We start from the raw sequence: 25,729 nt of genomic DNA, 5'->3' as shown, positions 1-25,729 counted from the left end.
AAAAGGCCGGCATGGCGCTGAGGCTTAGGGGCAGCGCCCTGTTACCTGATGAACACATGCTTTCCAGCACGGAGGAGCATCCACTTGGAGGGGTGAGAATTGTTAAAGATCATTCGTTTCACATCCTGAAGCTCAGAGAGGGTAATGTGTGCTGAGGGCAGCTCAGCCAGCTACTGGCAGAGTTGGGAGGAGAAGGCAGGTCCCCTGAGCCCCAGTGCTGTGCCCATGTTGCTACCGGATCTCTGAGCCCTCCCACCTCCCTCCTCCCACCTCCCAGGTGTTGATTGGGCTCTTCTGATCACGAGCACCTGAGCCTAAACCCCACCAGGGAGAGGCCTAGGGGGAGGGCCTGCAACCCATTCATTCAGTGGCTTGTTTGCAAAACTGGGAAAAGGGGTAGAACTAATTAGTTCAATGAGGCTTTGGGTTTTCTGTAGAATTTAATCAAGTATACATTCCATGCCTCCCTTTGCTCCCTGGAGCAGAGATGGATGACACAAGAGAAGGAGGAGTAGTGATTTATCAATTGCTCGGATTAAAGGCATGAAGGAGGGATGGCTTCTCTCCAGGGTATATTAGACAGTGGTGTTCTTGAGGTTTACCCTACTTGGTTTTCTGAGACAGGATGCTCAGGGCATTCCCCAGGCCATCAACCTGTGAGCACCTCTCTCACAGGTTGGTAACAGATGGTAAGGGAGCTTGTGGGACCAACGCAACAGCAGCAGCACCACCAAGACAGCTAATGTGCCCCAACACAGTGCTCAGGGTCCCCAGTGTGGAAAGCTTAGGGTCCCCGTGCACTCAAACTGCTCAGAGATCCCCTGAAAGTCTGCTGAAGTGAACACTGACACACTGGAGAGAGGAGAGAGCCTGGTTCTTGGCTGGATCTTTCAACGAACATGAATGAAAGTGGCTAGTCCAGTTTCTGTGTTATTCTGGCAGGAAGTGATTAATTACCCTTTGCTTTCATCAGAAGGCCACATGCTCTATGACTGTAAGTAAATGTCCCCAGTAGGCTGTGCTGGCCTCCTGAAGTATTGTCATTGGTGTCTATGTTTTAGCCTTTCCTGGGCTGGAAGCGTCCCCACCTCCCCTACCTGGACACATGGGTACCTACTTGGGGGGAACACTCAAGGCTTCAGGTTTCCAACTTTCTGCCACCAGCGGTTCTTTAAGAGGCTCCATTATATGATGCATGCAGAACTGTGGGCTGCCCCTAACTGGGTCATGCCTGAAAGGAGGAAGGGGGCAGGTCCAGGAAGCAATGCCCCATGCCATTGACAGAGAAAGAATCCTGTGTAAATAGCAGATCCCAGTCTTATCTGGAACTGCTGTAGCCTTCCTTCCCTGAGTCCCAGGGACTCAAGTTATTTCCTTGAATACAGATATGTTCCCTTGTTTTGGCAGAGGACTGGGTCTTTAGGCTACAACTTCTGTGTGCGTGTGGGACTGCGGTTGAGTGTCATAGCCCTTTTATGGACCATGGCATGCAGAGTAGGCATTCAGCAAATGTTTAACAACTTAATAGCCATTTATAGAGCACCTACTATGTAGCAGCCCCCACGACTATTGACTAAAGGAAAGCACCTGCAATTATATCTGTCTGGAAAATAGAACAACTGGCTTCAGGAAGTGGCTATCATCGTTCTGGCTTAGTCATAGGCAGGAGTAGAGATTATTATGGTGTGCATTAGTTTAGCCTCATTCCAGGAGTCATTTTATGCCCGTGACTTGTTTTATTTTTCCTCTGTTGCTTACATATTTAAATTTTCTTTTGGATTGGCTTGTTTGTTTTTATTTTATTCTGTGTTTTCCTATAAATTGCCTTACATTCTTCCTGGAATAATATTGGGCATAAAAATGCATACAGTTACAAGGAGCAGGAAGAAGGGAAGCGTCAGCAAAATGAAGCCTCCTGCAGCTACTGAGTGCAAGAGTGGGAATCCGGCCCAATGGCCCCACTCTTGTTGGAGTCTCACCATCCCCTAGGCTGGAGCTGACTCTCAGAGAGGGGGCTGACTGCACTTAGCAGCTTGGTGTTCTGGAGAGAGCATGGCCTCCCGGGTCAGCGTGACCCAGCTCTGAAGAGCAGCTATGCCACTTGCTAATTGCAACTGGTGGCAAGCCATCTAGATTCTGAGCCTCAGGTATTCCATCTGTAAACATAAGAACTACTTTGCAGGCTACTGTGAGGTTAAAACAATGTAAAATGGTCAGTCCCTACTGTGTCCTCAATCAAAGGCAGCTTGTGTCAATATTGGATGGATAGGGCTGCTGGTCAATATGGCACCGGAGTGTGGTGCCATACTGACCAGCTTTATGGAGCTCTTCATGCTTGCTAGCTCTCGAGCTGAGTGGTCCCATGTGTTCCCGCTTTTCATTTGGTTGTAATAATTCTGTGAGGTAGGTGCTTTTGTTACCGACCTGGGTCCTTGGACTCTTGAATCAATAGAAATTGATAAGAGGCCAGACAAGGAATTCAGGCAGGGCTTTACTGGGACTCGTGCTATAGCAGGAGGGAGCAAAAACAAGACAAAGGTCCCTTGCTCACTCCCCAAGGGTGGGGAGGGGGGCAAGCTTGTACCTCAAATGGGGTAAGGGTGGGGGCAGATGGGTGGGTCTGGCTAGAGGGCTGGCTTAGGTGGTCTCCCCACCCCCGTGGTGGTGCTGTGTGCAGGAATCGTGTGCAGTACCCTGCTTTTGCTCCCTGAAACTTAGAAGCAGAAGTTGGTTTATGGCCCTTTTGTATCTTACTCTTCATAATTGCCTGGACTGCACATGCATGCAGTTATTTTCAGTTCATTACAGTTTCTTTGTGTTCTGTTGCTCCAGCAGACATTTGTCCAGGTACAAGTGCAAGCACTCCGGTAAAGGGTCCCAGGTCCCAGCCTCTCTCACTTTTGTTATGATCTCAGATTTTACTGATACAAAAGCTAAAGTTGAGAGGTTTCCTAACATGGCTAGTGGGATGGCAGAGTCTGGGTTTGACTGGTGTCCATCAGAGCAGAATCTGTGGCAATAAATAAAAAACTCTGCTGCTTCTCCATGGTGAGCCAGTAACCCAACCACGAGTCCTCTTGAAGGCCCTGAGGTCCTGCATACCTAGCCCTGGGCCTCTCGTAACTGCCAGGAGGCCCAGCCTACTCAGAACTGCCAGTAGACATGTACATAACGGCCACTCAGCATGAGCCCGTGGACGTACAGACATGCAGCTTCCCTAACATGTCCAGAGCCACTTGGAGGTAGTGGGACCCTGCAGCTGCCCAGTTAATCATGGCATGTGCCACAGAAGAGACCTATGGCATACTAAGTGCGACCTCAAATGCCTGTGTAAATCATGCCTTTATCTCAGTGACCAAGCTGAATTCTAAGTCTTTTGTGCTGACTTGTGCCCTGGCCACTTAGCCGACATTATCTCATTATCTCACCACAGCCATTTTAGTTCAGGTTAGTTTTCATGATTCAGTCCATACATTCGTACATTATCGATGCAACAAATATCCATTGATGGCTCAAGTTGTGCCGGCCACTGTGCTTGCTCAGGGGAAGCCATGGAGATCCAAAGGATCTACTCAGCGGTAATCATGGGTCAATCTTGCAGTGATGAGGAAGCCAAGCTTAGTAGGGGCAAGTCACTTGTCCGAGGACACCCAGCTGGGATTGGTGCAGATTCTTTGCACAGAGCCAGGCTGTACCCAGCCGGCGAGGTGCCACACTACGCTGGCCCCTAGATGCTGACAGGGCAGGGCACCCCCTCTGGACTGTCTCCCTCCCTCTCCACAGTAACAGCCCCTGATTGTTACTGAGCTCAGCTTCAGCCTGTGGTCACAGCTGGCCTGCAATGCAAGTCCAGGGCAGAGTCTGCTCAAGTGGCCACTTGGCCATGAGCTTCTCCTGACCATCAAGAACCACTGCTCTTGAACTGTGCATACCCAGAGGGCTCAGAGAGGCCACTGTGGGTGTTTTCAACTGAACAGATGACCATGGACCAGGCCAAAAGAGTCCAGCCTCCACAAATAAAAAAGCTTCGGTGTGAGGAGCCCGGGGGCCGCCAGCTACCACGGGTTCCCTGTCCAGACCCCTGGATTACAGAAAGAGTCCATGAAATACTACAAGAAAGGATAACTGCCATCCAGACACCGACCTGGGGAATACGGGAGCAGGGGGGGTTGCCCCACCTCTGTGAGCAGGATAAACGCCAGGCTCCCTCTCATACCTTCTCAGAGCCCACATTCTTGGCTCTGCCTGTTTCATTCACTTCAACTCACGTCCACATCCTCCTCCTCCTCCTCCTCCTCCTCCTCCTCACCCACCATCTACAGCCTCACTTGCCACATTTTAGCTTCTCATACACTCACCCTAGACAAGACTTTCAACCATGGTTCTAGTCTCAGGAAGGCTCTTCCTCTTCCTTGTGGAATGCCGTCCTTGCCAACCACAAAATGACCTTGGCAAGAAATGTCACCTCTCTGTGCCTCAATATCCTTCTCTATAAAAATGGGACCATGGAAGTAGCCTTCTCAAAGGGTTGACATGAGAATTAAACACTGTCAAGCACTTAGGCGATTTCCTGGCACACAGGTGTGCTAAACCCCTGTGAGCTATTTTATGCTTACCTTTCACCTCCTTGATGAGGTCTCCCCTCACCCTCCAGTCCAGGCCACCCTCCCAATGGGTGCCTTTCTTAGCACTTCTACTTTCATTTCGTTGTATTGATCACAGCTTCTGACTCCACGTTGATTGCTCTAATTGTTTCAGTGTCCGGGTAAGTATCTCTAGACCAGCACTCCCCAACCTTTCTGGCATCAGGAACCAGTTTCATGGAAGACAAGTTTTCCATGGACCAGGGTCGGTGGGGATGGTTTTGGGATGATTCAAGTGCATTACTTATTGTGCACTTTATTTCTATTGTTATTACATTGTAATATATAATGAAATAATTACATGACTCATCATAATGCTGACAGGAGGCGGAGCTCAGGCAGTAATGCGAGCGATGGGGAGCGGCGGTAAATACAGATGAAGCTTCACTCACTCACCCGCCACTAACCTCCTGTGTGGGGGCAGGTTCCTACCAGGCCACAGACCGCTACCGGAGTTGGGGACCCCTGCTCTGGACCATTCTCTCAGCAGTATTGAACATCATACTTGGCACAATGCAGATGCTCCTCAAATCAATGAATGAATGAATGATTTGATGAATCCTAGTGGGAGAGACTTAGGATATAGTTATTGACATTTGAAAGAAAGCCTTTCTGTGGGTCCACAGTCTGAGTGATTGCATCATGCATTTCTGTATTTCCTGATTGTATCCTCAGAGCTTGCCCTAGGATCCCATGTCAAGGGTCCTTATGTGCTTTGCTGTTGGACTTCATCCATGGGCAGTGGGACAGGGTGGGAGAGGACATCAAGGCTTTGAGGAGGAAAGTGACAAAATCTGAGGAGTGTTTTGAGAAGGGTGCTTTGCCTGCAGAGTGGAGAATGGATTGGGAGGGAAAAGCTGAGGCAGAGAGCCACTATGATGGTTCAGCATGGTCTGTGGAGGGGCCGGCATGGTGGGGAAGGGGCCAGGGCCCCCATGGCTGTGTCAGTGAGGCCAGGGCTGTGGCTCATGTGGATTGTATCTTGCAGGATCCTGGAGCTTCAAGACACTGGGGACCTGGATGTGCTCAAGCAGAAGTGGTGGCCGCACACAGGCCGCTGCGACCTGACCAGCCATGCCAGCGCCCAGGCGGATGGCAAGTCCCTCAAGCTGCACAGCTTCGCCGGGGTCTTCTGCATCTTGGCCATTGGCCTCCTCCTCGCCTGCCTGGTGGCCGCCCTGGAGTTATGGTGGAACAGCAACCGGTGCCACCAGGAGACCCCCAAAGAGGTCCGTGCCCTGGGCCCTACTTCTCCTTTCTGCAGTCTAGAGGCAGGAGAGTCCCACTGGGCCACTCGGCGGGCGGTTTTCTTCCAGTTAGTATCTACCCAAGCCACTTGTCTGGAGACAGCAATGTTTTATAGGGGGGATGGTATCATTGTTTTATTTTGCCTTGAGAGCCAGATAACAAATGTAAGGAATGTTTTCACGCTTGAGCAAGTGCCAAGGCGCCAGCAATGGCCACTAAAGTCGTGTATTTATCTATAGAGCGGGTACAGCATGAACAGCGCCTTCCCTACCCTGCCCCGCCCATGTGCCTCCACCCTGACCTGGAGAGACCAGCTGTAGGGTAAGAGAGGAAACCGCATTCCTTCCTGGTTCTCTTTGGTTCATCAAGGGTGATGGGCCCTGCTTTCCCAGCATGGGAGGGAGGACCGGCCCCCGCCCCCCATCATCCATTCTCCCTCTCTTCCTCCTCCTTGCAGGACCCAGCCTTGCCCACGTCCCTCCAGGCACACCCAGCACAGGGACCACTGTGGCTCTGTTCTGACTCTAGGTTCTGGGCACATTTCCTTCCCCGTGGGTACCAACTACAAGCTGATTCTGCCCTCAACACTTCCTGCTCTTTGGGTTTTGCTCATCTTCAAGATCGATTTTTTTTTTCTTGTCTGTAGAGTCTTCATGAAGTTCTCCTGGAGCCAGTACCTCTAGGGAAGGGTGGCGAGGAGCGTCATTTGGTAATGATGCCCTCCTGGTCGAAACCTGCACACAGGCACTGTAGCACAAGCCCAGCCACTCCACTGTAGGGCTGTCACTACCTGATCCATATACCTCAGCTAATTCTTGAATCATAGCTCCACTTAAAGATTATGTTGATAGGGCTTCCCTGGTGGCGCAGTGGTTGGGAGTCCACCTGCTGATGCAGGGGACGTGGGATCGTGCCCCAGTCTGGGACGATCCCACATGCCGCAGAGCGGCTGGGCCTGTGGGCCATGGCTGCTGGGCCTGTGTGTCCGGAGCCTGTGCTCCGCGACGGGAGAGGCCACAAAGGTGAGAGGCCCGCATACCACATAAAAAAAAAAAAAAGATTATGTTGATACAAACGGGTAAATTTCAAACAAGAAGCATTAAAGTAACCAGAACCAGCATTCAAAGAGGCAGCATCGCCATGGCCACCATCTCTGCAGCCCAGAAAGGCTGGCTGACCACAGCCCCATACATCAGTCTGTAACAGAGCCCCTGACATGACTGGGAGTGCGGACGGACCCTCCATTCATACCAGGCAGTGAGCTGTCATCACGCTTAGATTTTGCTGGAAAGAGCTTGCTGTTTGACTCAGCATGTCTGAAATGTTCTGAGGACTTCCATCTTCCTCTCATGCTATCTGTATACCTTCATGTAAGGCCATGCAAGGCCAGAGTCTCCCACAGACTCAGGGGTCTCCTGTCACCCCTGGGCCATATGAGAGGAGGAAGGAAGACATTTGAGGAAAACCCACTGACAGGAACAGTTAATGGCCCTGTCCCAAGCCTCTTTTTTATTTTTTTTTAACATCTTTATTGGAGTATAATTGCTTTACAATGGTGTGTTAGTTTCTGCTTTATAGCAAAGTGAATCAGTTGTACGTATACATATGTCCCCATATCTCTTCCCTCTTGCATCTCCCTCCCTCCCACCCTCCCTATCCCACCCCTCTAGGTGGTCACAGAGCACCGAGCTGATCTCCCTGTGCTATGTGGCTGCTTCCCACTAGCTATCTGTTTTACGTTTGGTAGTGTATATATGTCCATACCACTCTCTCACTTTATCCCAGCTTACCCTTCCCCCTCCCCATATGCTCAAGTCCATTCTCTAGTTGGTCTACATCTTTATTCACGTCTTGCTCCTAGGTTCTTCTGACCATTTTTTTTCTTTTTTCTTAGATTCCACATATATGTGTTAATCTACGATATTTGTTTTTCTCTTTCTGACTTACTTCACTCTGTATGACAGTCTCTAGGTCCACCCACCTCACTACAAATAACTCAGTTTCGTTCCTTTTTATGGTTGAGTAATATTCCATTGTATATATATGCCACATCTTCTTTATCCATTCATCTGTCTGTGGACACTTAGGTTGCTTCCATGTCCTGGCTATTGTAAATAGAGCTGCAATGAACATTTTGGTACATGACTCTTTTTGAATTATGGTTTTCTCAGGGTGTATGCCCAGTAGTGGGATTGCTGGGTCATATGGTAGTGCTATTTTTAGTTTTTTAAGGAACCTCCATACTCTTCTTCTTAGTGGCTGTATCAATTTACATTCCCACCAACAGTGCAAGAGGGTTCCCTTTTCTCCACACCCTCTCCAGCATTTATGGTTTGTAGGTTTTTTGATGGTGGCCATTCTGACTGGTGTGAGATGATATCTCATTGTAGTTTTGATTTGCATTTCTCTAATGATTAATGATGTTGAGCATTCTTTCATGTGTTTGTTGGCAGTCCGTATATCTTCTTTGGAGAAATGTCTATTTAGGTCTTCTGCCCATTTTTGGATTGGGTTGTTTGTTTTTTTGATATTGAGCTTCATGAGTTGCTTATATGTTTTGGAGATTAATCATTTGTCAGTTGCTTCATTTGCTTCATTTTCTCCCATTCTGAGGGCTGTCTTTTGGTCTTGTTTATGGTTTCCTTTGCTGTGCAAAAGCTTTTAAGCTTCATTACGTCCCATTTGTTGATTTTTGTTTTTATTTCCATTTCTCTAGGAGGTGCGTCTTGCTGTGATTTATGCCATAAAGTGTTCTGCCTATGTTTTCCTCCAAGAGGTTGATGGTGTCTGGCCTTACATTTAGGTCTTTAATCCATTTTGAGTTTATTTTTGTGTATGGTGTTAGGGAGTGTTCCAATTTCATTCTTTTACATGTAGCTGTCCAGTTTCCCCAGCACCACTTATTGAAGAGGCTGTCTTTTCTCCACTGTATATTCTTGCATCCTTTATCAAAGATAAGGTGACCATATGTGCATGGGTTTATCTCTGGGCTTTCTGTCCTGTTCCTTTGATCTATATTTCTGTTTTTGTGCCAGTACCATACTGTCTTGATTACTGTAGCTTTGTAGTATAGTCTGAAGTCAGGGAGCCTGATTCTTCCAGCTCTGTTTTTCTTTCTCATGATTGCCAAGCTTCTTTTGCTACTGGAAAATCTTCAATGAAGTTTACAGCAAATGTCCCTCTATACAAACGTCCCTTTCATTAGGGGAAGAGGACAGCTTTTCCAGCTGGGTGAGCACTGCACTGTCATGGAGGCACCATTCTGGGCTGCTGTGAGCAGTGTGGAGACCAGGGGACACAGGCTCAGACCCAGAGTGTCCCTTGTGAGTCTATCCTTGTTGCTTCCAGTCATTGTCTCATCACATCCCCTGGTTCAGTATCTAGCACCAGGTCCAGCCTGGACAGCCCAGAATGAATTGTCAAAGGGGCTATGTATGTGTGTGAGAGAGGTGGGGGAGGGGATCACTGGAGAGACATAGAAGACAGAGGCAAAAAGAGAGAAAGACCACGAGACCAAGCGATGAGCTCCTTGAGAGGAACAGCTCCCTTCTTGCCTGGAAAGCCTCCTAGCTTCCTTTTTGGCTTCTACATAAGCCCAGGATCTCAGTCACAAGAGAATGAAATACAGTATTCCTGCTTAGAAGATGTGGAACTTTCTGCCCGGGGATGCCAGCCTGCTTCTGGATAGGAATGAGAGTTGATGTAGAGGCGGGTTGAATAAAACACAGTAGCTGCCTTTCCTCCAGCCCTTTTGGGTGTTACACAGTAAAAGGAAGAACTGTTCCATCTTTTTCCTGTTTTTATAGGTTTCTGCTTTTCAAATGAAATTTCTCCCTTCCTTTCCTCATTTCTTTAGTAAGTATGCCTGTAAGAACATAGTTCCTGTCCTTAGGGGGCTTAGCTCTACATGGGCAGACATGGCAGAGAGGTCAGCCAAGCAGTCTCTGTCATCCATTGATCAGGGCCACCCTGGAATGAGCCACAGTTTCCATCAAGGGCTCAGGGGCACCCAGCCCAGCTGGAGCATGGTGGGGTCACAGAGGGTAGGGATACTGGTTAGTGAAGAGTTCCTGGGGCTTGGGCTTGTTGGAACTGAGTGTTGAAGGATTGGTACTAATCCTCGAGCTGGAGGAGATTGGAGCTTGCTTTGGGGCAGGATGACCAGCACAGGGTAGACAAAGTCATCACACCTCCTGGAGCTCTGGGGCATCAGCAAGGAGATGGGAGTAGAGGAGGCTGGAGTGCAAAGCAGGGACTTGCTCTGAAGGGCTTAGATGCCAGGCCAAGGGGTTTATACCTCATCACATAGGGAATAGGAGCCAGGAAAGGGGTTGAAACAACAGATTTTAGAAGCATATATTGAAAACCTTTGACAAATATTGATGGTATTTAATCCAGAACCGCTTTGATATTACTGGTTGCCTGTATTTTATGGAGCAGCATTTGCAATTAGGTGAGAGTGTCTGCTTGAGCTGAGAATGCTTCATTTGGGGGCTTTGGCCGTATTTCTTAAGAGCCAGAAACCTGTCTTTGGGTGGAGTCCTAAGTCGTATTTAACAGCTTATGCTGCGACATCTTCAGAGTTTAGACACCCACTTCGGGAAGAGTAGTAATGTGCATTCAACCTCTTAATATTCATGTGGATTTGAGGTCATATTTTTTCTAAGGAATCAGATGATTATGTAGTTACCCAATGTAGGTGCGTGCATCCTGCTCCGCAGTTGCAGTAAAGAGCCACCCTCTAGATTTATGGGGAAAGTTGAGCCATTGCTCTGAGAATAAAATATTCATGGAATAAAGATGAAAACTGCACAAACGGGAGATGACATGAGAAGTGAGGGATGAATCATTTGTCACTAGGCTGGGAGCTTGGAATTCTTGTTGCTTCCTGCCTTGTCTGCCCTCCCCCAGTCTCTGCTTCCTCTGTCAGGGTCTGACAGAGGCCGGGGTGGCCAGGCAGCAGGGGTGAGGCAGCAGCCAAGCCCCTCTGTTCTGGCCAGCGGTCCAGCTTCTGTCTGCAAAGGCCCACAACACACTCCTGTGCTCCATGGGAGATTTGTTGCTAAGGACACTCCCCTCAAATGTACACCTTTTCCTGCCTCCATCCTCCAGTGCTTCTTCAACTCCATGTAGAGACTTTCTCTCCTGCACCTTTGCCCTATTCATTTATGCTAACTCCACAGTGTCACTCTGAGGTTCAGCAAGGGACGGTGTGTAAATTGCCTTAAGTAGCAGCTGACCCATGGGAACGCTCTTGTTGAATAGTGGCCAAGGGGCTGCTCCCTCCCAAGGACCTTGTGATGGGCAGAAAGGGCTGCAGGAAGAGGAGTCACATCTTAGGGCACCTTCTCTGCCAGGAAAACTACATGTTCTTTTCTTAAAACGTAAAATATTTATTATTTCAGAGTTTGGGTCGGAAATGGAAGCATAGTTTAGCTGGGTCTTCTGTCTCAAGGTCTCTCACAAGGATGTAATCAAGTTATTGACCAGGGCTGGGGGCTCATCTGAAGGCTATACTGGGGACAGATCCACTTCCAAGCTCACTCACATGGTTGTTTTTGTGGTCAGGATTCAGTTCCTTATGGGCCATTGGGCTGAAGGCCTCATGTCCTCACTGGCTGTTGGCCAGAGGCCATCATTGACATCTTTGCACATGGGCCTCTCCATAGGCCAGCTCACAACGTGGCAGCTGGTCTGGTCATTGTCATTGTCATAGTCATCACCACCACTACTGTTATTGCTTCTCAGATGGGGAGAGATTAAGAAGCCTTCCCAAGGGGGCTTCCCTGGTGGCACAGTGGTTGAGAGTCCGCATGCCAATGCAGGGGATACAGGTTCGTGCCCTGGTCTGGGAAGATCCCACATGCCACAGAGCGGCTAGGCCTGTGAGCCATGGCCGCCGAGCCTGCACGTCCGGAGCCTGTGCTCTGCAACGGGAGAGGCCACAACAGTGAGAGGCCCGCGTACCACAAAAAAAAAAAAAAAAAGAAGCCTTCCCAAACCAGGCCTGGAATCTGCCTCTGCAGCACTGTTAGAAATATGGATTCCCAAGCCCCACCCCATGGATTCAGAGTTGAACCTGGGCCTTTTTTTGTTTTTTCCAAGGCCCCCACATGACTCTCAGGTTCCCATGTTATCTTCTTAACTCTCCTGATTCTCTTCAATAACATTTGAGGAAGGTATCCCTATCCCTGGAGAAATGGGACTCAGAAGTAGCAGCGGCAGAACTGGGAGAGGAATGATGTGTCTGCCACTGGGCCTTACATCAGGAGTGTGCAGGAGCAGGAGTTCCTACTTAGCCTTTCCAGATGGTTTGCAGATGAAGAGTGTAGACCAGTGATCCTTTCCCTGAGCCAGGATCCTGGCTCCTAGCTAGGCATTTACATCCTCTGAACCCCAGAGGGGTTAGGATTAGGGTTAGTCCTAACCAGAGGGGTCCAGAGCTTCTGCTGAAAACGGATCCTGGCCCAGTGGCTACACTGCTGTTATCAGATCCCTGGGCATGAGGGTAAAGACAGTGAGTGTGTGTTTCAGCCCTTCACTCATGGCCTTTCAGTAAGAAGGCACTGAACATTTACCGTACACCAGCATGTAGCTCAAAACCAGCTCAGACGTCACCCCGCTCTGTAAAACCTCCCTTGCCCATCTCCACGGGCCTTCTTGCCTCCCTGTGTAAACACTCAGGATTGAGTGTTGGGTGGAATTCCAAATTGCCACTAATGGTTTACCTGCCTATCTCTGCTTTGAGTCTGTTGGCTCTTCTCCACCTCTGCATTCCTATCACTTTGCTCAGTTTCTGGAACGGTGGGACCTCTTATTAAGGGGTGATGAATACAAACTATTGAGCACCTTCTGTGTGCCAGGGACCAAGATGGACGCTTCACGAAGAACATTAGCTCCTCTTGTAGTAGGAGCTCAAAAGTGTTTATCGAATGAATGAACCAGTCTAGGATCCTATAAAGAAAATGTTATTAATGTTAAATTGTTGTGGAACTATTGCAGCTGGATCAATGGCTTTCAATTCTGGCTGCACATCAGAGGTGATTCATTCTGGAGCTTTTTAGAAATACAGATGCTTGGGCTCCATTCCCCAAAGGGTCATATTAGGCAGATCTGGACAACTGTATTTTCTAGAAGCTCCCCATGTGCTTCTGGTATCCTGTCGAGGATGAAAACCAGTGGTCTACACCATCATGCCAAGGGGAAAATGAGTGGAAAAGAGCTCAGGTTTTGGAACTGGGTAAACACAGGCTCTCATCCTGGTGCTCCACTTACCATAGAATTGTGTAACCGTGAGCAAGTCTCTCCACCCCGTGTGTACCTGCTGCTACCACGTAGGAGGTGGGAGGTGTCTGTTAGCTCCCTCCTTTCCTTGTCTGCCCCTACAAAATCTGAAAATAAGCTCATCAGAACTCTTTCTCTAACATTCTGAAATACTGCCCATCTCATCCCCTGAGACCACTTCATTGGCTTAAAGTTCAGCTTCTTTGCTCATACCCGGCTGTTTCTCTAAGATCCCCAGCCCAGCCCTTTGGGTTGGAGCAATTCTTTGGAGCAACACTTTAGAAGATCATGTTGATGGTGTTTCTCCCAGCCAGTTGGGTCTTATTTACTACCTGGTTCGTCTGCGGTAATAGAAGATCACCTCCTACAACCATTCCGTCATGTGGGAAGTCCCTCATTCCATTTTGTTCCTGCCTAACTTAAAGTAGGAGCCATTGGACTCCAAACAAAGTCAGTTCTAATGAGTCCCACCTGGAACCGGCTCTTGCAAAGATGATAGTTTAGTTAATTACCATTTTCCAGTACAGTGTTTTATTTCCATGTTGGTGAACAGAGGCTCAGTTACAGAACTTGATCTCTCTGCAAGACAGTAGCTGGGAGAGGGTCTCCAGTAACCTTTGTTGGTGCATATGTTGTCATGTTTAATATGAGGTAACAAACACAGAACTGGAATTCAGCCGGATTCATGGATAAATGCCATCAATGAATTTTATGTCATATTCAGGGCCGTTTAACTAGGTCAGTTACTTACAGTAAATTAATGAATGCAGCAGCAAGCTTCCAAGTCTTTTTCCACAGCTGTCATTACCTGGTTGAACACTGAAATCTTGATATAATGAGGATGTAAACTGATGTAGTGCACATAAAAAAGTCCATTATTTGAATTTGCATAACATAATAGAATGCCCCATTTTGTCTAAAATATAGATAATTATTCAAATCATTCCTGCCTCTTTCCTTGAGCAGGTGGATTATGTCTGCCTCCTACTTCCTTGGACAGGGAGCCACCAGAAATGACTTGATGTGTGCTCAATCTGATCCAAGAAGACAGTGTTTCCAGAGTTTCCAAAGAAGGTGTTTTTTTCCAATCCTCTGCACTTCAGCTCCGGCCCCCTAAACAGACACCTAATGGGACATATTGGGAGACTCAGAAATGGGCTGCATGTGTTTTCCAGAGAGGATAAGGAGGTATTTGGCTTAGTTCTACTCATTTTCTTGTGCAGTTAAACAACCAATATAGGAAGCTCATGATGGCATCCTCTTTTCCCCAGGTTTGATTTTCTGTTGGATTGACCAGCAGTAATAGATTTTGAATAGAATGAGGTCCCACTGGTATGGAGAGGATGGGTTTCTTGACTGCCATTTGGAGTAGGAAGGTCTCCTTGGAAAGTTTGTTCAATGGGTATGGACATTTTCTCTGTGTCCCAATGGGGAGAGGTTACAGGCTAATAAATAACCTCAGTGGAAGATGAGACCCACTGCACAGCTTTGCAGCCCTTCTTGGAAGTGATTCATTTGTCCTTAATTGGAGGCAAGAAAAAATATGGATTTAAAAATGCTATTTATTCAAGAAAAAGATCAGAGAGAGGCCTTCCAGGCGGAGGAGAGCAGGCAGCCATCTCGGGAAAAGACTGCACTTAAGAAAGCCATCTTAGATTTGTTCAAGATGGCAGAGTAGAAGGACGTGCTCTCACTCCCTCTTGCGAGAACACGGAATCACAACTAACTACTGAACAATCATTGACAGGAAGACACTGGAACTCACCAAAAAAAATATCCCGCATCCAAAGACAAAGGAGAAGCTGCAATGAGATGGTATGAGGGGTACAATCACAATAAAATCAAATCCCATAACCACTGGGTGGGTGACTCACAAACGACACAATTATACCACAGAAGTCCACCCACTGGAGTGAAGATTCTGAGCCCCACGTCAGGCTTCCCATGCTAGGGGTCCAGCAACGGGAGTAGGAATTCCCAGAGAATCAGATTTTGAAGGCTAGCAGGATTTCATGGCAGGAATTCAAGAGGACTAGGGGAAACAGAGACTCCACTCTTGGAGGGCACACATAAAGTAGTGTGTGCATCAGGACCCAGGGGAAGGAGCAGTGACCCCACGGGAGACTGAACCAGACCTATCTGCTGGTGTTAGAGGGTCTCCTGCAGAGGTGGGGGGTGGCTGTGGCTCACCATGGGGACAAGGACACTGGCAACTGAAGTTCTGGGAAGTACTCCTTAGCATGAGCCCACCTGGAGGCTGCCATTAGCCACACCAAAGAGCTGGGTAGGCTCCAGTGCTAGGTTGCCTCTGGCCAAACAACCAACATGGAGGGAACCCAGCCCCACCCATTAGCAGACAAGCAGATTAAAGTTTTACTGAGCTCTGCCCACCAGAGCAACACCCACCTCTACCAATCCCCAGTTCATCCCATCAGGAAGCTTGCACAAGCCTCTTAGATAGCCTCATCCACCAGAGGGCAGACAGCAGAAGCAAGAAGAACTATAGTCCTGCAGCCTGTGGAACGAAAACCACATTCATAAAAAGATAGACAAAATGAAAAGGCAGAGGACTATGTACCAGATGAAGGAACAAGATGAAACCCCTGAAAAACAACTAAATGAAGTGGAGATAGGCAACCTTCCAGAAAAAGAATTCAGAATAATGATAGTGAAGATGATACAGGACCTCAGAAAAGAATTGAGGCAAAGATTGAGACGATGCAAGAATTATTTAACAAAGACCTAGAAGAATTAAAGAAAAAACAAACAGATGAACAATCCAATAACTGAAATGAAAAATACACTAAAAGGAAACAACAGCAGAATAACGGAGGCAGAAGAACAGAGAGGTGACCTGGAAGACAGAATGGTGGAATTCACTGCCATGGAACAGAATAAAGAAAAAACAATGAAAAGAAATGAAGACAGTCTAAGAGACCTCCGGGACAACATTAAGTGCACCAACATTCTCATTATAGGAGTCCCAGAAGGAGAAGAGAGAGAGAGAGGACATGAGAAAATATTTGAAGAGATTATAGTCGAAAACTTCCCTAACATGGGGAAGGAAATAGCCACCCAAGTCCACGAAGTAATCAAATCAAGTAATCAAATTGACAGAAATTAAAGACAAAGAAAAACTATTAAAAGCAAGAAGGGAAAAATGACAAATAACATACATGGGAACTCCCATAAGGTTAACAGCTGATTTCTCAGCAGAAACTCTACAAGCCAGAAGGGAGTGGCATGATATACTTAAAGTGATGAAAGGGAAGAACCTACAATCAAGATTACTCTACCTGGCAAGGATCTCATTCAGATTCGATGGAGAAATCAAAAGCTTTATGGACAAGCAAAAACTAAGAGAATTCAGCACTACCAAACCAGCTCTACAACAAATGCTAAAGGAACTTCTCTAAGTGTGAAACACAGGAGAAGAAAAGGACCTACAAAAACCCAAAACAATTAGAAAATGGTAATAGGAACATGCATATCAATAATCACCTTAAATGTGAGTGGATTAAATGCTCCAACCAAAAGACAGCGTTGTTGAATGGATACAAAAACAAGACCCATCTATAGGCTGTCTATAAGAGACCCACTTCAGACCTATGGACACATTCAGACTGAAAGTGAAGGGATGGAAAAAGATACTCCATGAAAATAGAAATCAAAAGAAAGCTGGAGTAGCAATACTCATATCAAATAAAATAGACTTTAAAATAAAGAATGTTACAAGAGACAAGAAAGGACACTACATAATGATAAAGGGATCAATCCAAGGAGAAGATATAACAATTTAAATATATATGCACCCAAAATAGGAGCACCTCAATACCTAAGGGAAATGCTAACAGCTATCAAACAGGAAACTGACAGTAACACAGTAATTGTGAGGGACTCTAACACCTTACTTACACCAATGGACAGAACATCCAGACAGAAAATTAATAACCTAACACAAGCTTTAAATGACACAATAGACCAGATAGATTTAACTGATATTTATAGGACAATCCATCCAAAAACAGCAGATTACACTTTCTTCTCAAGTGTACATGGAACATTCTCCAGGATTCACATCTCGGGTCACAAATAAAGCCTCGGTAAATTTAAGAAAACTGAAATCATATCAAGCATCTTTTCTGACCACAACTCTGTGAGATTAGAAATCAATTACAGGAAAAAAACATAAAAGACACAAAAACATGGAGTCTAAACAATACGTTACTAAATAACCAAGAGTTCACTGAAGAAATCAAAGAGGAAATAAAAAAATACCTAGAGACAAATAACAATGAAAACACAATGATCCAAAACCTATGGGATGCAGAAAAAGCAGTTCTAAGAGGGAAGTTTATAGCAATACAAGCCTACCTCAAGGAACAAGAAAAATCTCAAAACAATCTAACCTTACACCTCAAGGAACTAGAGAAAGAACAAACAAAACCCAAAGTTAGCAGAAGGGAAGAAATAAAGATCACAGCAGAAATAAATGAAATAGAAACAAAACAATAGCAAAAATCAATAAAACTAAAAGCTGGTTCTTTGAGAAGATAAACAAAATTGGTAAACCTTTAGCTGGACTCATCAAGAAAAAGAGGGAGAGGACTCAAATCAATAAAATTAGAAATGAAAAAGGAGAAATTACAATGGACACCACAGAAATACAAAGGATCCTAAGAGATTACTACAAGCAACTCTATGCCAATAAAATGGACAACCTGGAAGAAATGGACAAATTCTTAGAAAGGTATAACCTTCCAAGACTGAACCAGGAATAAATAGAAAATATGAGGAGACTAATCACAAATAATGAAATTGAAACTGTGATTAAAAAGTTTCCAACAAACAAAAGTCCAGGACCAGATGGCATCACAGGTGAATTCTATCAAACAATTAGAGAAGAGCTAACACCAATATTTCTCAAACTCTTCCAAAAACATGCAGGGGAAGGAACACTCCCAAACTCATTCTATGAAGCCACCATCACCCTGATACCAAAACCAGACAAAGACTCTACAATAAAAGAAAATTACAGGCTGATATCACTGATGAATATAGGTGCAAAGATCCTCAACAAAATACTAGCAAACAGAATCCAACAGCACATTAAAAGGATTATACACCATCATTTAGTGGGATTTATCCCAGGGATGCAAGGATTCTTCAATATATGCAAATCAATCAGCGTGATACACCATATGAACAAACTGAAGAATAAAAACCATATGATCATCTCAATAGATGCAGAAAAAGCTTTTGACAAAATTCAACACCTATTTATGATAAAAACTCTTCAGAGTATAGGCATAGAGGGAATCTACCTCAACATAATAAAGGCCATAGACGACAAACCCACAGCAAACATCATTGTCAATGGTGAAAAACTGAAAGCATTTCCTCTTACATCAGGAAGAAGACAAGGATGTCCACTCTCGCCACTATTATTCAACATAGTTTTGGAAGTCCTAGCCATGGCAATCAGAGAAGAAAAAGAAATAAAAGGAATACAAATTGGAAAAGAAGAAGTAAAACTGTCACTGTTTGCAGATGACATGATACTATGGATAGAGAATCCTAAAGATGCCACCAGAAAACTACTAGAGCTAATCAATGAATTTGGTAAAGTTGCAGGATACAAAATTAATGCACAGAAATCTCTTACATTCCTATACACTAATGATGAAAAATCTGAAAGAGAAGTTAAGGAAACACTCCCATTTCCCACTGCAACAAAAAGAAGAAAATACCTAGGAATAAACCTACCTAAGGAGACCAAAGACCTGTATGCAGAAAACTATAAGACACTGTTGAAAGAAATTAAAGATGATACCAACAGATGGAGAGATACATCGTGTTCTTGGATTGGAAGAATCGATATTGTGAAAATGACTACACTACCCAAAGCAATCTACAGATTTGATGCAATCCCTATCAAATTACCAATGGCATTTTTTACTGAACTAGAACAAAAAATCTTAAAATTTGCATGGAGACACAAAAGACTCCGAATAGCCAAAGCAGTCTTGAGGGAAAAAAAATGGGGCTGGAGGAATCAGACTCCCTGACTTCAGACTATACTACAAAGCTACAGTAACCAAGATAATATGGTACTGGCACAAAAACAGAAATATAGATCAATGGAACAGGATAGAAAGCCCAGAGGTAAACCCATGCACCTATGGTCAACTCATGTATGACAAAGGAGGCAAGGATATACCATGGAGAAAAGACAGCCTCTTCAATAAGTGGTGCTGGGAAAACTGGACAGCTACATGTAAAAGAATGAAATTAGAACACTCCCTAACACCATACACAAAAATAAACTCAAAATGGATTAAAGACCTAAATGTAATGCCAAACACTATAAAACTCTTAGAGGAAAACATTGGCAGAACACTCCATGACATAAATCACAACAAGATCCTTTTTAACCCACCTCCTAGAGAAATGGAAATAAAAACAATAATAAACAAATGGGACCTAATGAAACTTAAAATCTTTTGCAAAGCAAGGGAAACTACAAATAAGACGAAAAGACAACACTCAGAATGGGAAAAATATTTGCAAATGAATCAAAGGACAAACGATTAATCTCCAAAGTATATAAACAGCTCATGCAGCTCAATATTAAAAAAACCAACAACCCAATCCAAAAATGGGAAGAACACCTAAATAGACATTTCTCCAAAGAAGACATACAGATGGCCAAGAGGCACATGAAAAGCTGCTCAACATCACTAATTATTAGAGAAATACAAATCAAAACTACAATGAAATATCACCTCACACCAGTTAGAATGGGCATCATCAGAAAATCTACAAACAACAAATGCTGGAGAAGGTGTGGAGAAAAGGGAACCCTCTTGCACTGTTGGTGGGAATGTAAATTGATACAGCCACTATGGAGAACAGTATGGAGGTTCCTTAAAAAACTAAAAATAGAATTATCATATGACCCAGCAATCCCATTCCTGGGCATATACCCAGAAAAAAACACAATTCAAAAAGCCACATGCACCATAATATTCATTGCAGCACTATTTACAATAGGTCATGGAAGCAACCTAAATGCCCATCAACAGACGAATAGATAAAGAAAATGTGGTACATGTATACAATGGAATATTACTCAGCCTAAAAAGGAACGAAATTGGGTCATTTGTAGAGATGTGGATGGACCTAGAGACTGTCATGCAGAGTGAAGTAAGTCAGAAAGAGAAAAACAAATATCATATATTAACTCATATATGTGGAATCTAGAAAAATGGTACCAATGAACTGGTTTGCAAGGCAGAAATAGAGACACAGATGTAGAGAACTAACGTATGGACACCAAGGGGGGAAAGTGGTGGTGGGGTGGTGGGGTGATGAATTGGGAGATTGGGATTTACATATATGCACTAATATGTATAAAATAGTTAACTAATAACCTGCTGTAAAAAAAATTACAATAATTTTTTTAAATGACATAGTGAATGATACAATAAAAATAAAAAAAGAAACCCATCTTAGAAAGGCCTCAGGAGTCAGGTATGCAACATTAGGGAAATATTTTTCAGTCTTATCAATAGCAGCAAATATTATTAACATTGTTAAATATTTGTACAATTATCACAACATTTACTTTTATATTCACCATCTTCCCTGATCTTTACCCGGCTCCTAGGAAGCAGATTTTAGTACAACTGCCATGTTATAGGGGAGAGAATGGAGGCCCAGATAGGTTGTGTGTCTTAGCAGAAGCCAGACTCAAATCTCAACCTTTGGCTCCAAATTTCATCCTCCTTCTTCTCCACCTCATGTCAAGTGCTAATAATAAGTGGAAAAATGATGTTTAAAAAAACACACAGGGCTTCCCTGGTGGCGCAGTGGTTGGGAGTCTGCCTGCCAATGCGGGGGATGCGGGTTCGTGCCCTGGTCCGGGAGGATCCCGCATGCCGCGGAACGGCTGGGCCCGTGAGCCATGGCCGCTGAGCCTGTGTGTCCGGAGCCTGTGCTCCGCAACGGGAGAGGCCACAGCAGTGAGAGGCCTGCTTACCCCCCCCCCCAAAAAAAAAAAAACACAAAATAAATGCTATTTATTCAAGTTCTTTCCTCCAAAAATCTGCACTCTAGGGTATCGGATTGTCTCCACATCCACACTCTGGGCTGGTCTTTATTCTAGATGCTTTGATATTACCTGGTCAACCCCTCCGAGCTGTGATAATTATGCTAGATTATTATATAATCATGCCTGTGCCCTATCACTTTTATAATACTGCCCCCAAGCCTCCTCTCCCTTGTCCTTCACTGGTGAAGGATTTCATCAAAAAGGTGACCTCTTTTGCTCCCATTCCTCCAGAAGATTTTGGTTCGTTGGTCTTCCCACAAGCTTTCCTTATGTCTGTTTCCCTGGCATTAGGTAAGAGGGCTCCTTTCACTTTGCTCCCACTCTCAACTCTCTGTCTCCCTCTGGCCTTCTTTGGCAGGAAGTTCTCATTCTCTACCTGTCTACCCCCAAAACATGGGGAGCATCTGAACACTTGTCCTGGCCAAGTGTTCCATTGACTATGTAAAAGGGGGCCAGGCCCTCTCCTTTAACTGCCAGAATCCAGAGTGAACACAGCTGGGACCAAGACACTCATCTCCCACTCCAAATTAGTCTACTCTTAAACTACTTATTTCTGTCCTCAAAAGGATTCTTACAGCCCTGAAAAGAAAACAGAAAGGAGAAAAAGGCAAGATTATGCAACTAACTAGTTCTTCCAGTGATCCCAGGACCACTCACTTGGTCATCAGTTTTCCTTTAGGCTAAAGGCTCTGCCAGCCCTTGGCTTGTCCATTCTTCGAGCTTGGCTGGCTGCAAAGAGAAGGGAAGTTTATATTCTTAAGCTCCAAAAGTGTCTGAAATTCTCCTTCAATTTCTCCAGCTTCCAGGCTTTCTGGTACCTGTCTTCTGCCCTTCATGTATTTTGAAATGAAAATAGCCCATAGACACAAATATTTACCAACACAGCCGTGGCACTGACTTTGGCTGACACACATGAAACAGTGCATCAGGAGCTCACAGCAGCCATGAGAAGGCTGGAGAAGCATGCTGGGTGATGGGCAGAAGTCAAGGCTTGTTTGGAGGGCTGGGAGGCAAAATCCAGGAGGTGGTCACAGAGTAGAAAGTTTCTTGAAGCACTACCGCTGTCGTGGATGGACCGTCAACCATCTTCTGTCTCTTTATCTCTGTTCAGGATTCAGATCCAGTTCTCTTGTCCTTACCTGGGTCATGGTCCTGCCTTTTGGCTACAGGTAGGCAGGGCACTGCCAAACTTATCTAGTGGGGAAAAAGTGATTCCCTCAAGGAAAATAAATCATGGTCTTCTTGGGAAGGGAGAATTGATGCTTGATAGCAGTAAAACAGCCAGTGCCTAATATAACAGTTTAACAACTATTAAAAATAGTTCAATATTCAAGAATAGAAACACAGCATATAAATGATACATGGCAAAGAGCAAGGTTGCACAGAGCTGGATCAACCATGCTGTAACTTAGTTAAGAAGAGAACTTGGATTTAGTTTGGTAAACATTTTACAGACTGTTGAAGGAGTCAGTGAAAGACATTGTATGCACCACGTTTAGTCTAAGTAAAGGCCTGGTACTCAAGCCACTTGCCCCAATTTCACCCATCATACTTGCCACCCAGAGGTGTCCCTAACTTGGAGCTAGTCTCCCAGCAACGGTGAGCTGAGCTCTGCTGAGCTTCGGCTTCAGATCACTGGAAGCTTGGCTCTGCCCATGGGGCCATGTCAACGATTTCTGATGTGGCTTCCATTATGAAATGACCCACTTCCCATAGTGCCTTCCACCCTCAAACCAGTTGGATTTCTTATCCTCAGGTTTCCTCTTGGCCTCGAATGAGTTCCTCATTGTTGTATGAGTATTGTCAGTCTTCTTGTTCTGGGAAAGGTTCTGGGGAAGATAGTAGGTGTCCCGCCAGAAGCCAAGCCCTGTGTGCTAGTCATGAACTCAACAAAGTTGTGGAGAGAGCAGTGGTCCTGCCTTCTCCACGCCAGGGAGCATGGAGCTCCCTGCATTGGGAGCATGGAGTGGTCTGCAGAGACAGCTTCCTTGCCTGAGAAAGGCTGGGATGAGACTTAATGGGATGAAACTTAACCAACCCCACATACTCTCCTATGAGAGGGGAGCTCACGCCAGGTATTTAGGGTTGCCTCTTCCTGGGGAATATCCTCTCCCACTAGCCTTAGAAGAGCCCAAAGCAGTCACTGGAATGGCCCTTGGATATGTATGTCTCCTTCTTTTTTATTTTGAAAGTACATTCAGGGCTTTTACATTTCATGGTATTTCTAACAACCCTACCAGGTGGACAGGAGACAGGTTTCTGTCTCTGCTATATGGATGTTGACATTAGACAGCCTGTGATGCTCTGTCTTGCAGCAGAGCTTTGACTTGGTATTGCTCATGCAGTTTGACAACAGGGAAGCACAGGCAGTGGGAATAACCTTGCCTGGCACATCCGCACTAATACTCCTGAAAATAGGACTGCAACTTCTAACACCTCACTGAGGGGCTGGCATGGCTCTTCCATGGACACCTGGGTTTGTACCCCAGGTCACTGGGGAGAAACTGAGGAAGTAGATTACATGGTCTTTTTCCTTCAAAAAGCTTTCAAGTAGTTTGGCCTCTTTGATTTATTCTGACACTGTAGACAAAATATCAGTGATATTTGTTCTGCTTCTTTTCTTAAGCAAATAGATAATTGAACAAACAAAACAACTTCCTTGACGCTGTGCACCGTGTGGAGAAAGAGTCAGGTGTGTGAGGGTTGCCTATCTCGGCAGCCTCAAACTCTCATGATACTGGAAAAGTCAGCTGACCCCTGGGAAGTCTCTTCCCTCACCATCCCACCCCCCATCCTTATCCAGGACCCCAGCCCCATGAGACTCCAGATGGGGACATGCCCCCTCCCTGGCATCTCTAGAGATTTTGAATGCTCCAGGCTTCCCGTGCCGCCTGTGCCGTTCACTGGGGTTATGAATCTGGGAGGCCATTGACCTTCCTGAACCCAAGCCTCCTTTTGCATAAGGTGGGGTTGATCCCCCCAGGTCTTTTGAACATTATGAGCACTAAATGGCAAATCCATGGGGCATATTAGGAGCTCAAGGACCATTCCCTTTTATTCCCATGGGACTCCTGCTGTTTCTGCCAGTTGTTCAAAGCATCTTCTCCCAAGGCTTGCCTCTGGGTGTGACAGTTCTAAACAGAGCACGGGCGGGGGTTGGGGGCAGGTGGCAGATGCTGCCAAATCCTGCTTGCTGGGTCTTTGCTACCTGGGGGCAGTGTCCCAGGCTACTGGTACCCCAGGTAACAGGGCTGGCCATGCAGTTAAGGGGAGGTGGGAGAGAAATGGGGGCATGCTCACCCAGTGCCCAGCAGGCTGAACAGGCCTGGGGTCTCCAGCCTCCCAGAGTTTTCAGAAAGCCAATCGGGGCACCTGTTAGGGCTTGGCCTGACCCTCCTGTGCTTTCCCTGCAGGACAAAGAAGTGAATCTGGAGCAGGTCCATCGGCGCATGAACAGTCTAATGGATGAAGACATTGCTCACAAGCAGATTTCCCCAGCGTCCATTGAGCTCTCGGCCCTGGAGATGGGGGGCTTGGCTCCCAGCCAGGCCTTGGAGCCAGCGCGGGAGTATCAGAACACGCAGCTCTCGGTCAGCACCTTCTTGCCTGAGCAAAGCAGCCACGGCACCAGCCGGACACTCTCGTCAGGGCCCAGCAGCAACCTGCCTCTGCCACTGAGCAGTTCGGCCACCATGCCCTCCATGCAGTGCAAACACAGGTCGCCCAACGGGGGGCTGTTCCGCCAGAGCCCCGTGAAGACCCCCATCCCCATGTCCTTCCAGCCCGTGCCTGGAGGCGTCCTTCCGGAGGCCTTGGACACCTCCCACGGCACCTCCATCTGATCGCGCCGCCTGCCCTCCTGCCCACCCATCCACCCACCCGACCAGCAGAGCTTTTTAATACCAGAAAACAACAACACAAGCCACACACACACGTGCACACACACACAGAGACTCTTTCATTTTTCTTGTATATATGTGTAAATAATGACAGAATGGAGTGGGGTAAAAGTGTATTTTGAATATTCCCAATTTTCGAAGTCAGTAAAAAAAAAACCACAAAAACTGTATGAATGACTTTGTAAATTTTGTTCTATATGAATAAAAAGGCAAATTACTTGTGATCATTCTGAAGTGCCAAAGAAGCCCCCTGTTCCTGGGCCTTTCTGAGGGCGAGGGCAGGAGGGGCGATCAGATAAGGATGTCCCCTGCTGGCGGAGAGAGGAAGGTAAGCAGCCGGTCCCTTTAGAGGAGCCCCAATTGCTGCTTGCTGCCCTGTCCCATGGTTTCCTGCCATGTTCCTCCGCTCCTGGTCCTTGGTTCCCCTTAGTCCTCTCGGGTAGATAAAGGGTGAGCCTCAAGTCAGTGCTGATCCGACCCCTGGGTCCCTGTGCTGTAGGGTGATCAACTGTGCCAGTCAGCCTGGGACTGAGGAGGCTCCC

At 46.1% G+C, this 25,729-nt stretch overlaps 1 protein-coding gene across 2 annotated transcripts in view; it reads left to right on the top strand.

Moving 5' to 3' along the window:
- GRID1 (glutamate ionotropic receptor delta type subunit 1) overlaps positions 1–25,391 on the top strand; it is a 678,013-nt gene extending 652,622 nt beyond the window's left edge. The window contains exons 15-17 of one of the 2 annotated variants that reach the window (XM_082629922.1): positions 5,632–5,872; positions 6,131–6,212; positions 24,702–24,785. In XM_082629922.1, coding sequence (XP_082486048.1) covers positions 5,632–5,872; positions 6,131–6,211 — 322 coding nt within the window. In that variant the 3' untranslated portion in view covers position 6,212; positions 24,702–24,785. Of the gene's footprint in view, positions 1–5,631; positions 5,873–6,130; positions 6,213–24,701 lie in introns of both variants that reach the window. The other variant, XM_082629921.1, reaches the window with a different exon arrangement.
- The last annotated feature ends 338 nt before the right edge of the window (positions 25,392–25,729 follow it).

Source organism: Mesoplodon mirus, assembly GCF_964341445.2.
Source record: "Mesoplodon mirus genome assembly, chromosome: 2".
Lineage (NCBI taxonomy): Eukaryota > Metazoa > Chordata > Mammalia > Artiodactyla > Ziphiidae > Mesoplodon > Mesoplodon mirus.
The sequence above is the reverse complement of the archived record's forward strand: the minus strand, read 5'-3'. Positions and strand labels throughout refer to the sequence as shown.